Genomic DNA, 17,831 nt, shown 5'->3' on the forward strand with positions numbered 1-17,831 from the left:
TAAAAAAACAATTCATTGTTTGCTTCATCACCTTTGTATACACATGCTTTCAAAACTTGCCCACTGACTCTCTATATCAAGAAATTTTTAGTGTGTTGAATGTATATTGGTATATCGTCTGTGATCATACCATGTTTGTAGAACAGTTCATTTACTATTTACCAGGCCACCAAATTGGATCTTTTAGCACTTATAATTGAGCTTTTTACATACCAGTTGTGAAGGTTTTTTTGACTTAATAGCATAGCATGAGCATATTCCCAATCATTAAACATTTTTATAACATTCTTTATATGTATATGTTATATTCATATCTATTGTTTCACTGAACAAACATCTATTAAACACCTGCTGTGTCTTATCACTTCGTGCTGGAAAACACAAAATGACAAAGATTATTTCTTGAGTCTTGCCATAATCTTTGTTTGAGATGTCATCTTTTATCCCCAAGATTCATTTCACCAGCAGTTTGCTCTTTTATTGCTTTTTTGGGACTATGCCATTATCATGTTAGTGCATAGGGTTTAAAACTCAGTTTTTTAAAAGCTCAGGAAAGTGATATTCTTAGAATAATTAAAATGAAAAAACGTTGCAAGCAGAATCCTGTATACGGTGTATTCCTTCTTTGTGTATTTAAAAAGATATATACATGTGCTCCATGCTCATTTATTTGTAGATTACTTCTGGAAAGCTATATGAGTAATTGACAGCACTGGTTACCTCTGCGGAGGAGGACAGAGGGACTGGGTAGGGTCAGGGTAGGGATAATTCACATTTTACCCTTTTGTGTTTTTTCAGTCAACCACACAATGTATGCGTTACCTGTCCAAAATATTATTTCAGTAAAGATTATGCAGATTTTCCAAAAAATTAATGTTAGTTTACAACAATTACTTATTTCTTTGTTGCTTAAATAAAAATTACTGTAGCCCTAAAAAACTATATTTGCCAGTATCAGCTTTTAATAGATGACAACTGTGTACATTTTTAGTTTTTTAGTTCTTCATTTAATAATTAGGTTCTTTTTAAAAAATACAGCACATAAAAGTCTTGACTAAGAGCTTACAAAATTGAAAATTGGAATCAGTGCATTTTAAAATCTTAGGCATATTTTAACAATGTAAGTTTGTTTTTTTTTAAGAAAAGCAATTATCAAAAATTAAGAAGTACAAGAAAATATGAGGAACTTACCACCCACATATATCCTCAGTATTAGCATTTTGGCATTTAACTTCCCTTTCTTGAAATAAGTGTATATGTGTGTGTATATATACACTCTCTTCATAAAATACCGTGCATACCATTTTTTTTCACTTACAGTGTGAGTATTTTTCCAGTTCATTAACTGTTTTTTTATATTAGGATTTTTAGTGGCTGTGTATCTTATATATTGACAGTTTTGTAACATTTTTTAAGCACCTGCTAGGTATTACGTACTTGTGCTGGGAACATAAAGATAAGTAAGACCCAGTTCCTTGCCCTTGCTGAGTTGCTAGTTAGGAGGGAAGAGAGACTTGTATCAAATTATCATAGTACAACTTGGTATGTATGTGCATACTATAGAATGTTAGGTGCAAGAAACTGGGAGCACAGGGTATGGGAAGGGAGGATACTGAGCCCACTGGAGGTTATTCCAGGAATGGGGCTTAGTGTAATTTAAGTTCCATCTCTTAGGTCTTAAAGGGCAAAGAAGTATATGCCAGCATAAGGGAGACTGGAGGCACTGGCCACTTATTACAATTAATACTTCACAAGAGTAGGACTGGTTTTCTCCAAAGAACATTTTAAAAACAGACTCAGAAGCATACATTTGTCAACTATAGTATTTATAAAATTGTAGCAATTCAGTAGTATATGAGAATTTGTACATAATAATTAATTATAGTAGTAGAACCCATTTATGACTTGGGCCAGTTGTAGAATTGTTTTCCTTTAAAGTAGTGGCAAAATCATGGGAGGGTTATAGTGATTTTTCGTGACAAATTATAATAATTTTATCAGAGTATTACACAGTGGTGCTAAGGTAGATAACTAGAATATCCTTTTATTTTTTGATATACTTAAAGGGGTGAAGAACATAAATAATTACAGGGCAACTATACACAATGATGACAGGATTCGACTTCATCATCCTTGGATTTGTATATTATGTCAGAACTCTCAAAGTGATAAATAAATGACAAAGGTGCATTTTGTCATAAAGAATTTTAACAGCATTTCCCCCACTTACTAGACTAATAAATCTGTCCCCTACATCTCATGATAAGAATGGTTTATGATGCCTTTTCTTCCAAACTATTTGATATTGGCAATTATTAAAATATACCCTTGGCATAAAATTGTCTTTTAGACCAGTGAACATTCCCTTGTTACATGGTTGTGTTACATTTTTCCTCTTTCAACAGCTTGTTCTTCGAAAATGGTGTGAATTAATTCCTGGGGCTGAGTTCCGATGTTTTGTCAAGGAAAACAAGCTTATTGGTGAGTTTTTTTTACCCATTAAAAGAAGACAAGATTTTTTTTTTCTTTTTAAGTTTATTTATTTTACTTTCTTTTTTTTTTTAAGTAAACTCTACACGACACATGGGGCTTGAACTCACAACCCTGAGATCAAGAGTCATGTGCTCCACCCACAGAGCCAGCTAGGCATCTCTAAAGTTTATTTATTTTTAGTAATTTCTGCACCCAGGGTAGGGCTCAAACGCATGACCCTAAGATCAAGAGTTGCATGCTCCTCCAACTGAGCCAGCCAGGTGCCCCAAGAAGAGAAGCTTTTGATGGAAGTGAATTTCTAGTAATAAGGAGAGGCTAGTAATCAGTTTTTATCTTAGATGCTACCTCTAGCCAATTGGTAGTGACGCTCTGGAATTCTATATTGATAATGCTCCCGAGGTCATATTCAGTTTCCACAGAGAAGTATCTTGTGCAGTAATCATGTCTGTCTGGATTCTGGAGATGAAAGTGATGGTCTTGGCCATTCCCAGTTTAGGCTATTTTCATGTTACCTGCTTTCTCTTTGGGACTTTCCTAAGAATTATTAGCAACACACACTACTTATTTTAAGCATCATAAAAAGCCAAGTTTTGGGATCTTTATTTCTATTATTGGAACAGTGTTTATTATTCTAGCAAGAGGAAATATGTGGACAGATAAGTAAGTGTATTACTTAAAAAGCCACCCATTTTCTTCCTCTCAGATTATTATTTTGTTTGCTGTAATGTACTCAAGTTAAGTATTGAAGATCGTCTGCTTTTTTTTGTCTTTGCATGTTTTCCATGCAGTAACCAAGAAAAGCGTGATTTGAATAGAATCCTATCAGCACTATTTAAAAAAATTTTTTTTAAATTTATTATTTAAAAAAATTTTTTTTAAATTTATTATTTAAAAAAATTTTTTTTTTATTATTTTTTTTTAGAGAGGGAAAGAGAGAGAATGTTAAGCAGGCTCCACGCCCAGCGTGGAGCCGGATGCACAGCTCAACCTCACAGCCCTGAGATCATGACCTGAGCTGAAACCAAGAGTCGGACGCTTAACCGACTGAGCCACCCAGGTGCCCCACATCAGCACTATTTAGTGAATGTGATGTTGACATCTGTTAACTTACCTAAAAGAAACTTGGGGTGTTTGAGTTTATCGTTTTGCTAGATATTCCTGGAGAGACTACAATACAAGTAGAGCTAAAGAAGGGAGTCATATTGGCATTGATTAAGAAATAGGGTAGAAGCCCTTCTTTCAGAGCGGAAAACTTTCCTAGGCCTAGAGCAAATTGAGGGAGTTTTTCCAATAATCCCTTTAGTGTATTTGGAATAAAATCATCAAGTCACTCTGAAGAAAGGAATGTTTAGTTTTCCATGGCTTGAAAGATCAGGCTTGTGAAGGCAGGGTAGTATGTGTGAACAGGAAAAATAGCCTATTTCTATGAAATACAATATGAATTGGAAGACGTGGAGTATTTTAAGTTTCCCAAAGAAAAGTGGAAAAGAATACCAATTTGTAGAAAATTTGTTGGAAAAAAAGAAGAGGCAATTGACTATGTATGCAGGTTTAAAACTGCTTCTTTCATTTTTTACATTATAAACGTATTTATGACTGAGTTCTTTCTATTGTACTAAATAAAAATATTTCTAAAGTAAGAATGCATGACAATATGGAACTTAGGATATATCTATCCATATGATTGGATAACTTTTTACAGCTGATAAGTTTTTTATCTCTATAAAATGCTGAATCATGTATTATGCAATATTCATCTGATTGGTCCTCTGATCTACTTTAATAGTTCTCTCAAAAAGACGTTTAAATTACATTTTGGTGTTTTTGAAAAGAATGTTATATAACAATGGATATAAAATATTTTCTTGTCAGGTATTTCTCAAAGGGACTATACACAGTACTATGATCATATTTCTAAACAAAAGGAAGAGATTTGCAGATGCATACAAGACTTTTTTAAGAAACACATACAGTACAAATTCTTGGATGAAGACTGTGAGTATTTTTTATTGACCCGGTGAAATGAAGTACATGATATTACTGAACCTTACTTCATGGTGCAGATTTTTTTTTAAAAGAATTTATTTATTAGAGAGAGAGAGAGTACCAGCGAGGGGAGGGGCAGAGGGAGAAACAGACTCCCCACTGAGCAGGGAGCCTGACGTGGGGCTCGATCCCAGGACCCTGAGATCATGACCTGAGCTGAAGGCAGATGCGTAACCGACTGAGCCACCCAGGCACCCTGGTGGTGCAGATTTAAAACTGGATTTGAAACACTATTTTTAAGCATTTTGCTGTATTACTATTTGGTATTACTGATGGTTGGCATGTTAATTTTACCTTATTTTAATCAGTCATTTTTTAATACTGAGGCAGTTATTTCTCCTATCATTTTAGATACTCATTTCAAAGGGTCTATCTACAGAGAACAAAATGCTTGTGTTATTCAGACTAAATCAGCTCAGTTGACTGATCTACTTTTCTGGATTTTTTATTTGAATGATCAGATAGTATCAGTTATAAGGTAAACATTTGTGACTTGTTTTTAAGAAAGTATATTGTATATGAAAGAGAGTTTTCGTGCATCCTAAAATCACTCTGATTTCTACTTGCCAAACATGGGTTCTATGGCAGATTTGATTTTTAAAAAGATTAATCATGCCATAACCATAGCTAGATTTTATGCTTTCCTACTACAGATTTTACTGAAGTTGATTATTCCTCATCAAATGAGTTAAGTGATTGATGTTTTTTTCACTAGTACATATAATTTGTTTATAGTGGTGAATTCATTGAGATGGTGTGTTTGGTTTGAAGTTTTAAATACAATTGACCTTTGAACAACCCAGGTTTGAACTGCATGAATCCACTTATATGTGGATTTTTTTTCCTGATACATGCAGTATAGGACTGTAAATATATTTTCCTTATGATTTTACTAATATTTTCTTTTTTCTACTTTTATTGTAAGAATACAGTATATAATACACAAAATATGTGTTAATCGACTATTTATGTTATTTGTAGGGATTCGGGTCAACAGTAGGCTGTCAGTAGTTAAGTTTCAGGGAAGTCAAAACTTAAACGTGGATTTTCCAACTCTGCAGGGAAGTCAGCATCCCTAACCCCTGCATTGGTTAAGGATCAACTGTATAAAGGATTATGGCTGAGGGTAGAAAAAAGGAAAACGAAATCGTATAAATAAAATATTGTAGGCTATCTTATCATTTTTAAAAATTTTGAGATTTAGAAGCATTAAGTTCTCAAAGTACTTACATTCTGCTATTTGAGTAACTGATAATAAGATTCATTTTAATTTTCAAAAGGAGGCTTAGATCATGAAAATAGTAGCTCATTGTTAACTTTGAGTTTTTTCTCCTTTACAGTTGTGTTCGATATATATAGAGACAGTAGGGTAAGTAATAATTATCTGATATGCTTTAAAATCAGGGCTTATAGAGTGTATAGCCATTATGTATGTGAGGGCCCACTGCTTAAAAAGTACTTTCTCAAACCAGCTAAGGTGTTTGAAAGTCACAATGGTCAAGAATCTCCCTTAACATATACTTAACATTGGGAGACATATCTTCAATAGTTTTATAGATTGGGGTTTATTAATTTAACAGATGGCTAAATGGCTACTTGATGTCCTGCTTTCCACTTTCGTCAGGGGTCTGGGCCTGCTTAAAATAGCTCAGTTTGCACACTTAAGTGTGGCCAGGAGTTTGTCTTTTGATATTTAGATAATTATTTTTAGTCAACTAAAAGATCTTTAGCACGATTGGAATCACTTTTATCTTTATACTGAAGATGAGGATTCGCTTATTCTTTAAATCTTACAAGTGACGGAAACTTGTGTAATGCAAAAGAGAACAAAAACCTGACTTCATTAATCCTAAAGCAGAGGTTTCATTATCAAGACATGCAGTCTTTTGAAAAAAATTTGGGTCACTAAAAGTCCTGTGATTAGTGCTTCTTGACTTAGCTGTTGAGAAGACAGCAGGTGTGTTTTCCGAATATGTGACCATGTTTTCCAAATGTTACCCACATATTTCTCATTCCCTCTCCAAGCTCATATCAGCCTCACTATTGTGATGCTTGTGATAACTTTGAATCATTTTTTGGACAAAAGGATATGGCCCATATGGTCATGTCCCAAAATAACTGTTAACTGTTGACTTGCCTCTTTTTAGCCAAAAGACATCACTTACTCTGTTTTCACTTCTATGTGTTCAAGGGTGAGAGTGTCTATTAAGAGCTAGAAAGAGGAGTTATAAATTGAGATGTGGTAAGGAAGAGGGATGTTACTTTGCACTTTCAGTCTAGTGGAAACAAACCTTAGAGAAAGGATGGGAAGCTGGTGTGATGGAATGGATAGAAACCGGAGCTGATCGACAGGAGCCTAGGCTCTAGTCCCCGCTCTGCTTCTAACCGATGGACACTGGCCACATCAGTCACTCACACAGCCAGCATTTATAGGGAGCCCGTCCTGTCAGATGCCATGCTTCTACCAAAAAGCTTTCAACAAGATGGTCTCCTGACCTACAAGGAGCTTATCTTTGAGACTTAAACATTCCAGGGAATTGGCCTGGTTGTAAGTGGAATCAAATCAGCCAATTAGTGAGTGAGTAAACCTAGCTTGTTACCCTAATATGCAGCTCAGAAGAACTTTATTTGTATTTAACTCAAGTTATCCATCTAACCCTGTGAGGTATGTGTTATTCTCATTTTATAGATACTAAAACTGAAGCCGTTATATTTTAATGCAATTATATTTAGTGGCATTTAAAAATTTGGAATTTGCCAAGGTCTCTCAATGTTTCCCTGAAAAATGTCCAGATCTGCTTTGATTCACTATTGCTGGCAGGTCAGTACAAATGTGTAATTTGGTGAAAGAGTTACATAAATGTCTGAAGTGAAGTTGGACATGTACAGATGTAATTACTGCTCTGATCTAACAGAACTGAAAGTAGTTGCATGTTTTTAAAGTGAGAAACATGCCAGTGTAAGCATGCTGACAGTTTCTGAGAAGCGATTTAAACCATGATGTAAAACACATTTGTATTTACTTGGTGGCACTTGTATCATCAGTGTTTGTTAGGTACTTTGTTGAATATATGGTTTTATGACTATTGTAGAAAACGAGCTCTTTATGGTGGTCTCTCATATGCAATGGAACTGAAGTATGTTTGAATTTGGCAATGTTTTGATGTGTCTACTTTTCTTACTGCCGCTGGGCAAGTTGACTCAGTGTTGATAGATTCTAAGTATCACATATGTCAGAGATGGCCCACACATTCAGTAGGTCTGGGATGAGGCCTTGGTATATGTATTTTAAGGAGCTCCTTAAGTGATGACAACACAAAACTAGAATTTAGAATAACTATTTAAGAGACTTGAAAATTATTACAGTCTCCTTATGTATTCTTTTAGTGATGGCTATTGTTGTGTTACTAATTTCATTGCTCTAAGGACTAAACATTTCTGATCTTGAGTCTTTGATATTGTTGAGATTGGCTTTGCAACTTGGCCACATTTTTGTGACTGTTCTATGTGTATTTGAAAAATTACAACTAATGTGTGAAGTATTCTGTAGATGTTTGTTAGATTAACCTTGGTAATAATAATTGTGAAAATCTTTTTGTATCTTTTGAATGAAATGATGTCTGAGGAGACCTTCAAAATAATACAGGTTTGAATGGAATGGATGGGATATAGATGTAATAAGATTGGCTTTGGGGTTCAACAAGATAATTGTTGAAACTGAGTGACAGGTATTTGGGGTTCTTTATATTTTGTCTACTTTGTATATGTTTAAACTTTTCCATACAAAATTTTTTTTAACTTTAAAAACCATGAAAAAAAATCTGTATCTTCCCTAATTTTTGGTCCACTTAATTTATCAATTATTGAACAGGGTATGTTAAAATGTAAAATCTCCTGCTTTTGAATTCTGTCAGTTTTTGTGTTACATACTTGAGGTTATGGTCTTAGACAAGAACATATGTTCATAATGGTTTTGTTTTCCCAGTGAATTCTTACCACTAGGCAGTGACCATCTCTATCTCTAAGAATGCTTTTGTGGTTTTTGCATTAAAGTATGTTTTGTCTGGTATTAATAGTGTTACTACAGTTTTCTTTTGGTCTTAGAATTTACCTTTTTCATTCCTTTTGTTTTTAGCTGTTAGGTTTTAGGTGTGTGCATCTATTTTGTAAGTGGCATATTGCTGGGTTTTGTTTTTTTAATCACTGACAATTTCTGGTTTTAACAGTGAGTGTAGTTTGCATATATTGTATTTGATATCTGAATGTTTTACACCTTTTTTTTTTTAAGATTTTTAAAAAATTTATTCATTTGAGAGAGAGACAGAGACAGAGAGAGCACAGTAGGGGGAGAGGCAGAGGGAGAGGGAGAAGCAGACTCCCCGCCGAGCTGGGAGCCTGACATGGGGCTCAGTCCCAGGACCTGGAGATCATAACCTGAGCCGAAGGCAGACACCCAACCATCTCAGCCACCCAGGGGCCCCTGTTTTACACCATATTATCTTGAGTTTTCAATTTGCTTTTCTATGTTTTTGTTTTCTCCTTTCATTTATATTACTGGTTTTTCTTTATTCTTTCCACTCTACCCTCCCCCCCCCCAAAATTTTGAAGTTTTATTTTTTACTTGTTATTTTGGTAGTTATCATTAAATCTTTTATCATTAAATCTTAATGTGGCTATTTAATAAGTTCAAAAGTTAATCTCACTTCCTGTTGCCCTCATGATACAAGGACCTTAGAACAAATTCTCACTGCATGTGATTTCTGATTTTTAGTTCTACTTTGTATTTAATATCCCTAAATTAGTCATGACTGTTGATTTTCACTTTCTTTGCTTACCAGTGCAGTGGTAAGACACTGCTTTTTTGATCCAGTTTCTCTTTAGTAGTATATCCTTTAGTAGAAATTCCCTCAGCCATTGGCTGGAAAACTTGTTTAGCTTTCATGTATGGATGACAGGCTTAGCTGGGTATAGAATTTTTGGTTGACCAGTTCTGTTGTCTCAGCATATTGAAGACAGTGCTCCTTTGTTGTTGGCGGGATTTTTTTCCTTTTCTTTTGTTTTTTTTGAATACTTCCTAAGTCTAAGAATTCATTTCCTTTGTCAGTTGTGAAGAACTCTCAGCTATCTTTTCAAATGTTACCTCTTTGTTTCTGTCTTCTGTCCTTTGGAAATCTGTTTAGAGGAATGTTAGCACATCTCATTTTATCTTCATGTGTCTCAGCTTCTTGTTTTCCACCTCCTTTCTTTCCTGTACTGTGTTGTGTAATTTTCTCAGATACGTCTTCTGGTTCACTAGTTCTCTTTCAGCGGTGTCCGATTGGATACATTTAACCTTTCACTAAATTTAAGTTGTATTAGCTATATTTTTTCATATCTGTAGGTTCCATTTGGTAATTTCAGTTCTTTGTATTTTTTTCATAGTATCTTATGTTTTAGGGTTTTCATTTCTTTTATTTTCAATCATTTAAAAAAAAAGATTTATTTATTTTAGAGGGAGTGTGCACACACACAAGTGGGGGGGAAGGGCAGGAGGAGAGGGAGAACGAGAACCCCAAGTAGACTTCCTGCTGAGCACAGAGCCAGATGTGGGGCCATGACCCCGAGATCATGACATGAGCTGAAATTAAGTGCCAGACACCCAACTAACTGAGCCACCCAGGCGTCCCTATATTTTCAATCATTTAAAACTACTGAATTTTTTTGGTCAGAGTTTTTGAGAAATCATTTACACAGAGTAAAATTAATCCTTTTTAGGGTACAGTTCTATGAGTTTTGACAAATACATCCAGTTGTATAACCACTATTACAATGAACATGTAGAACTCCATCACTGCCCCAAATTTCCTCATGACCCTCCCTGCACTCTAGTCCCTGGCAAACACTGCTCTGTAAAACCTACTGAGTTTTAAACTTTTTAGTTGAGAATATATTCACATTGCTCAAAAATTAAATCAACGTGAAAATACATGTAGAAAGTCTTGCTCTTACCTGCGTTCCTCTATACTCCTACAGGTACACTTTTATTAGTAATTAGTATTTCTTGACGCAAAAACAAGCAATATACTTGTCTTTTTCCATCTTTCATACACAAGAGTTAGTATATGATATATACTCTGCACTTTGCTTTATATACATTTGTCTAAAACATTGTATTTTTGGAGAGTTTTCTAGTTCTTACAATGCTGTAGTATTTAGTTTTGTGGATATACTATATAGTTTGTTTAGCCATTTTCCTATCGAACACATAGCTTATTTCTGGTCTTTTACAGACTGTGCTGTGAACAGTTCTGTATACATGGGTGGGTGTGTGTGTGTGTGTGTGTGTGTATCCTGGCCTGAGCTCTTTGAAGGAATAAATTTTGTGTTATTGGTCTTTATGCTTCAATGCCTGGTAGTGTTTGGTACATAGAGATTTCTTTGAGCAGGTAGTGGGGTGGTTAGTTGTTAGGTATTAGGAAGGTCAGTGTGCCCACTCTTATCTGATGGCTTGCGTAAAAACAGAATTTCTCAGGATGTCTTGTGCCTGAGATGTTACATAAAAAATATGTTAGAGCTATAAAATCCTCATCTTGATAGTTTCCTGCCTGATTATAGCTGGTTTCTTTTTCCTTTGTAAACTAGAGGATGCCTTCTGAACTACAGAACAAACTCTGCCAGCTATTAGTCCCAACAGTGGTGATCTGTTTTTGTTTTGCTTGTTTTTTATAGTATGGCATATTTTTAGTTTATAGAGCTCAGTATTCCCCAACTAACAAGTATGATAGGGTTTCCCTCCCCCCTTTTAATAAAGAGGTGGTTTTATTGGTTATAAAAACTCAAGTAGAAAGGGTTTGGAGGTTAGAAAATACCGTTTTGTTAAAGTAACATACAATATGTTAAAGACATCTTAGTAATCACCCTAAAGCAAAGCTAACGTCACACAAAGAAGTTGATTAATGGCTGACATTATTTCACACAAACACTGTACAAGTGGTTGTGGAATCTATGTGAGAAAACAGCTCAGGTGGCAAGAGTTATAGGCTTTCTCCTGGGTTGGGGGTAGTATATAATAGGCAACTTACCAAAAAATATGTGGTCCAAACTTCCTATAATGGTTTTTGGCTACTTACTAGATGTTTCTGATGTTTGAAGTTAGTCCTAGTAAGATGTTTCATCTTTCTTAAAATTGTCTTTTAATCCAGATGAGAAGCAGTGCTAGAGATTAATAATGCCGGCTCAGCAGTCTAGTTCCTTAGGTGGATGTAATTTTATACACTGAAATCTGATCAAGACATTACATATTTACCCAAAAAATCATCAACAGCAAAACGGTGTAATTTTATGAATGTTTCAGGAAGAAAAATCAAGAGGAGCAAAGATAAAAGTTTCAAGGAAACATTTACTAAATGTCACATGTATCTTTGTGATCAAATATGGCTTTAATCTCTTGGCAGGATTTCACAGATTCCCCAGGTCTGTTGTATCAGTGCTCTATTGCTTTACGTACTAAGATGCACCTGATTCTAATCAAACTCAGTATAACTAGTATAACTGAGTCTAGAACCTGTCAGATTGCCCACCAGTACTCAGAACAGAAGATAGAAATTTCTTTTAAAGGTTGATATTTTTCATTTCCCCTTCAAGTGCCACAAGCACTATCATACAGACAAAGCAAATACTACATTAAGATTAAAGAAAACTGAGAATTTTCCTACGTTTTTCATGTGTTTTTTGTTTTTTTTTTTAAGCCCCCTTTTCATCAGCCTCTCAAGGGTAAGGAAGGTGCTCTCAGATCTGCTGGCTCTTCCCTGCCTCCACCTAGCTTCCTCAGGCGAGATAATTGCAGACACCCTTGAAAGCATTCCAGTCATGCTATTTTGGTGGAATCATTCTGTGAGATTGTCCTTTCTCCTGCTTGGATTTTTGACTTAGAGTTCTTGTGTGATTTTAGGTAGGAGATGGCATATCTGCCTTTGTCAGGGCTTTTCTTTCCTAGGTCCCTTCTCTGAATGCAGAATGCACTGGCAGACTTCCCTCTGGATCTGGCACTCCTTTCTTTAGATAAGTGATCCTTTCTCAGCTGGGACCTGTAGGAACTGTCTTTTGAAATAAATTACAAGATTCTTAAGATTATTGTCTGGGTAAAATAATATGAAGACGATCTTTTTGGATAAGACAGATGACAGACTTGTTTGTTTTTATTCCGTGCTTACTAATTTTTCTGTCTGTACTCTAGGGGAAGGTGTGGCTGATTGATTTTAATCCGTTTGGTGAAGTAACTGATTCACTGCTGTTTACTTGGGAAGAACTGATATCTGGAAGAAACTTAAAAGGTGATTTTAGTGAAGGAGATGCTCTGGAGCAGGTAAGAGGGTAAAAAAGGATTACAGGAAACCTTGTAATCCATTAAATAATTGCTCGCTTGTTCTTTAGGCACTAACACATATTTACTAATAGATAACTAGCTCATGGAGGTGACCAGAAAGGGTGTGTGCATTGTGATTCACCTGGAAGAATCTTTTTTTTTTTAAAGATTTTATTTATTTATTTGTCAGAGAGAGAGCACAGCAGGGGGAGTGGCAGGCAGAGGGAGAGGGAGAAGCAGGCTCCCCACTGAGCAGGCAGCCCGATGTGGGGCTCAATCCCAGGACCCTGGGATCATGACCTGAGCCAAAGGCAGTCACTTAACCGACTAAGCCACCCAGGCGCCCTCACCTGGAAGAGTCTTGACCCTGGGTCAGTTCATATGTTGACCCTGATCCTAGCCCCAGGCTCCTGACCCCTGAGAGAGGAAAACTGTACAGGTGCCCAGCCCGGGGTCTCATCATAGTCATAGTCCTAGTCATGACCCCATCAAGGGGGCCCTGCTGCAGTGTTTGCCTCACCAGCTTTCTCTTCCACCCATGGTGGCCTTCCACACCTCTGTGTAACCCCTCAGACCTCCTTGCCCATTATCCCTTTCCTCCCCTCAGCAGATGATGCCACATCCTTCTTCACAGGAAGAGAATCCTCTGGTGCGAAATGACTTCGTGTAATTGTCCTCAAACCTATGAGTGTCCCTCTGTCCCCCCTGCTCCGTCTAACAGTTGCACCTGCTCAGCATGTTCCTTACCGTCTCTCCTGATACCTGTGCTGCCAGTCACTCCTTCCTGTTTCCGGTTCTCTTCTTGTCCACCGGCCAGGTCTGTGTTCAGATACCTTCTGTCTGAAGAGACAAACCTCCTTCAACTTCATGTCTTCAGCCAGCAACTCTCTCTGTCTCCTCACCTTCACAGCCAAACTTTCTTTGAACAACACCTTTGTGTTGCCCTTTTCTGCTTATAAAAGTAATACATGCCCATTTTTAAAGAGCATTCTGAATTACCTGCAGTCCTACCACTTTGAGAACCATGGTTTATATTTTCTAAATCGTATGTGGTATACATTATGGTATGTATAACATGCCTGTATACATACACATAAACTTTTAAAAATAAATGAGTTTGTACTACATATGTATTATCTTTGTGTTTTTTATATCTTTTAAAAAATACTTTTATTTTTACAAGTCATTTAAAAAAAACAGAAAATTAGAAAGAGGCAAGACCTGGGGCGCCTGGGTGGCTCAGTTGGTTAAGCGACTGCCTTCGGCTCAGGTCATGATCCTGGAGTCCCTGGATCGAGTCCCGCATCGGGCTCCCTGCTCAGCGAGGAGCCTGCTTCTCCCTCTGACCCTCCCCCGTCTCATGTACTCTCTCTCTCTCTCTCTCTCATTCTCGCTCTCTCAAATAAATAAATCTTTAAAAAAAAAAAAGAAAGAGGCAAGACTTGAAATTCTACCATCTGGAAATTGCCATCCTTACCCCTTCAGTTAACCTTGTCCAGACGTGGGTATACACACGTACTTTTACACCCATGGGATCATACTAGCTGCCCTCACGCTGTTCTGTACCTGCTCAGTGGCTGTACAGCCTCACGGCCGGCTTCCTCCTCCGGCCGCCCCTCCGCCCGCCGCAGTGAGCCTCCGGCCCTGCCGCTCCACGGAAACTGCTCTTGGCAATGACTCTGCCAGCTCGCCGCGAGCGCCACTGGACGAGGCACGGCGGCATTTGAACGTGTTACCCTCTTCCGTGTTTTCACCGCACATCTTCTCTTGGTTTCTGTGATACAAGCTCTCCTCCTGGGTTTCTTCCTGCTTTTCTGGCTGCTGCCTTGCTTTCAGTGTGAGCATCTTTTCTTTTGTCTTATCTCAGAAATAGCTCTTTCCATCATTATGCTGTCTGGGCCCTCTTTGGCCCTGTTTTCCTGGATCTGGCTCAGATGGCTGTTTTCCGTGTCATGGCTCTTGCCCTGTTGTGTTGTACTTGCCTGTGTCCTGCCCCAGACTGTAAGTTTCTGAGCACAGGGGGCGGATCTCTCATGTTCTCCACAGAGCTGTGTGGCTTAGCACAATTCAGGCACAGTTGATTTTTTGTTAAATTAATGACTGAAAGAATTTTTTTTTGTGCTGGCATCTTAGACTTGGGGGCCATTAAATCTGAATGTCAAGGAAAGAGAATGTAAATTATTCAGCACAGGGTTATTTTTAAATACGAGGGACACAGTGGATAGAAACAGTTTGTACAAAATTCACTCTGATCCAAATCCTTTCTTTCTTTTTAATTTAGACAACATTATATTGGAGGTCAGGGGATGACAGGGAAACAGGAACAGGCTCCTGCCTTTTCCACAGAGTCATGTCCTGCCTGTCTCCCCATCCTTATTCCCCTCCACAGAGACCTGGCTTTTCTTCTGGTTCTCACAGCTACAAAGCCCTACCTCAGGATCTTTGCTCTGGTTGTGCCCACTGCCTTCTAAGCTGTGCCCAGTCCCTATCTGAGTTCCCAGGCCTCATTGGGCTGCTTTCATCATACTTTTCAGTCCACATGTTCCCTCCTCAGCAAAGTGTTACCTGACCACCCCTGTGAAGTGACCTGTGTTTTTCTCCTCTTACTATAGCACCCTGTTATGTTTTTATAACACCGATTACTATCTGAAATGATCTTGCTGTTGTATTTATTTGCTTACTTATTGGCTCTCTGCCAGTGTGGTTTACCAGTTGATCTCCTATACCTAGGACAAGGTCAGCGCAAAATGGGTATTTCCTAAGTATTTGTCAGATGATTGGTCTGTCATAAGATATGGCCTGCTTTCTAGGGCTCTACAGTCCTGTTCCACTCAAGTTCCTGGCCTGTCTCCATCTGCTGGACACCATTCATCCCTCACCTAGATACCTGCCACCCATGAAGCCCAAACCCAAGGCCTTCTGTCTCTGAAATCCTTTTTGGCACAAGGCAGCATGTAAATTTAAATGCAAGACTCTAAGCAAGTACATTGAAGAATGTGAAGACTTGTTAAATATGATACTCAAATTTGCAGTTTTCCATAGATGCTGAGAGAGATACACAAATACGTAAGTTAAATGACTAAGAGAAGCACAAAAGTGTTAGGAATTCAAAGCACTTGCTTGCCCTCACTATTAACTTTATTCTCCAGAGCAGTACTTCCCAACTATGCACCTGTAGAAAATGATAATATTGATAAAGCACTCTGACCTGCATGAGATTGCTCAAGGCCAGAGAGAACTAGGCGCAGGCCTCAGGCCCATTCAAGGACTAAGGAACCCATGACCCATTCGCAGTGAATAGTGGCTGGTAGCATTTAGGGATTGACCATAGCTCTCCATGAGGACATTGTTTTCAGATACTGTATATTTATTTTCTAGTGAACATGTGGAAATATTCTTAAAATCTTGGTGTTTCTTTTACTTCAGAATCTTACTTTCTTCCTTACCTAGTACAGAAGGGAATATGAAGTTGAAATTGTTATACTAGTATCTTTTTCACTTTGAAGAATAGACTTAAAAAGATAATTTCTCATAGACTTTCCCTTTTTTTCTTTGTAAAGGATTCTCCAGCTTTCCGTTGCACAAACAGTGAAGTGACAGTTCAACCCAGTCCCTATCTGAGTTACCGACTTCCCAAGGACTTTGTAGACCTGTCTACTGGGGAGGATGCTCACAAACTCATAGATTTTCTTAAACTGGTAAAGTATATGTGTACTTAGTACACATATGTGTACACCTTTGTTTTCAAATTGACTTTGTAATATTTCATTGTACTCATATACTCCCTAGATTTTATTTGGTTAGGTCATTTTATAATGAAATAATATAAAGTAAGCTGAAGGAATAATTTATTACTTAGAATGATAGAAAATGTGTTTTATGATTATGCTTTTTAAATAATTTTCACAATACTTGTGCTTTTGAAGAGAGTCTATATACTGTTAATAGAGCTAAGAGAAGGTCCAGCTCTCTGCTGTATTATTCAGGGGGAATGTGTGTATTTGTACTCATGTGTGTGTTTCTATGTGGGAATGTTTGTACAAATGGAAGAAAGAGAAGTATTCAAATACCTGAGGATAATGTGGCCAGGAGCCAAAGTGATAAACTTGTCTGATGAATTAGTTAAGGCATGTTTTTCCATGATGATTTTCAGCCATATCTGTTGCCAAGAAAATTATACTTGCTGACAGAAAAAGTGATCTTGGCTGAACAAATATCCCAAATATACAAATAATGTATCTTGGTTTCCTTTGACAGAAAAGAAATCAGCAAGAGGATGACTGATTAGAGTGCCAGAGTTAAGTCCGAGGTAAAGAGGAAACCACCTTGACATCAGGAGCCTGCTCTGAGCTCACAACTTCCTGTTACCCCACTCAGGTTGGGGTGGGAGGCAGAGTGAAATCAATAGCTTTTTATATCCCTATATATTAAGCTGGGAAAAAATGGAGGGACTTTGCTACTTGTAAAAATAAATAATAAATAGATCTTAAATATAGGAAACCGTACTGTTCTGATGATAAAATACCTTCTCTGAAATACCTCACTCTTGGCTCAGTCTTTTGAGATTTATCTATGTTTTCTTGTGCTATTTATCTATGTTTCTTGTGCTACCTGTTGGGTAGTGGGCAAATTTATATTTGTTATACAGAAATGGGTTCTTTTTTAATCATTACTTTTTCATGGAAAAAATAGAACCTTCTATTACTATAGAAAATATTTTTCCTACTTTGAGAAGATTTTCATATAATTTTTCTATTGGTTTATCTTTGGTTTGCATATAGCTAAAAATAATACAGAATTCACAAGCTATCAAATAACCAGAAAATGCCAGTATATTACAGTTAGCTTAATATGCCGAGACACTCTCCTGTGTGCTTTTTGTTTATTGTTTTACATCCTGGAAAATTTTTAAAGAAATTGACATTACAGTTTCCCAGGGCATCTATCT

General features: G+C 37.0%; 1 protein-coding gene across 1 annotated transcript in view; it reads left to right on the forward strand.

The window, feature by feature from the left end:
• Window positions 1-17,426, forward strand: part of CDC123 (cell division cycle 123) — a 57,479-nt gene extending 40,053 nt beyond the window's left edge. The window contains exons 8-13 of the mRNA XM_078075137.1: window positions 2,406-2,481; window positions 4,366-4,488; window positions 5,880-5,908; window positions 12,755-12,883; window positions 16,444-16,581; window positions 17,141-17,426. Of these exons, the coding sequence (XP_077931263.1) occupies window positions 2,406-2,481; window positions 4,366-4,488; window positions 5,880-5,908; window positions 12,755-12,883; window positions 16,444-16,581; window positions 17,141-17,167 (522 nt within the window). The 3' untranslated portion in view covers window positions 17,168-17,426. The remainder of the gene's footprint in view (window positions 1-2,405; window positions 2,482-4,365; window positions 4,489-5,879; window positions 5,909-12,754; window positions 12,884-16,443; window positions 16,582-17,140) is intronic.
• Window positions 17,427-17,831: the final 405 nt, after the last annotated feature.

This window comes from Halichoerus grypus, chromosome 6, assembly GCF_964656455.1.
Source record: "Halichoerus grypus chromosome 6, mHalGry1.hap1.1, whole genome shotgun sequence".
In the NCBI taxonomy this organism is placed as follows: domain Eukaryota; kingdom Metazoa; phylum Chordata; class Mammalia; order Carnivora; family Phocidae; genus Halichoerus; species Halichoerus grypus.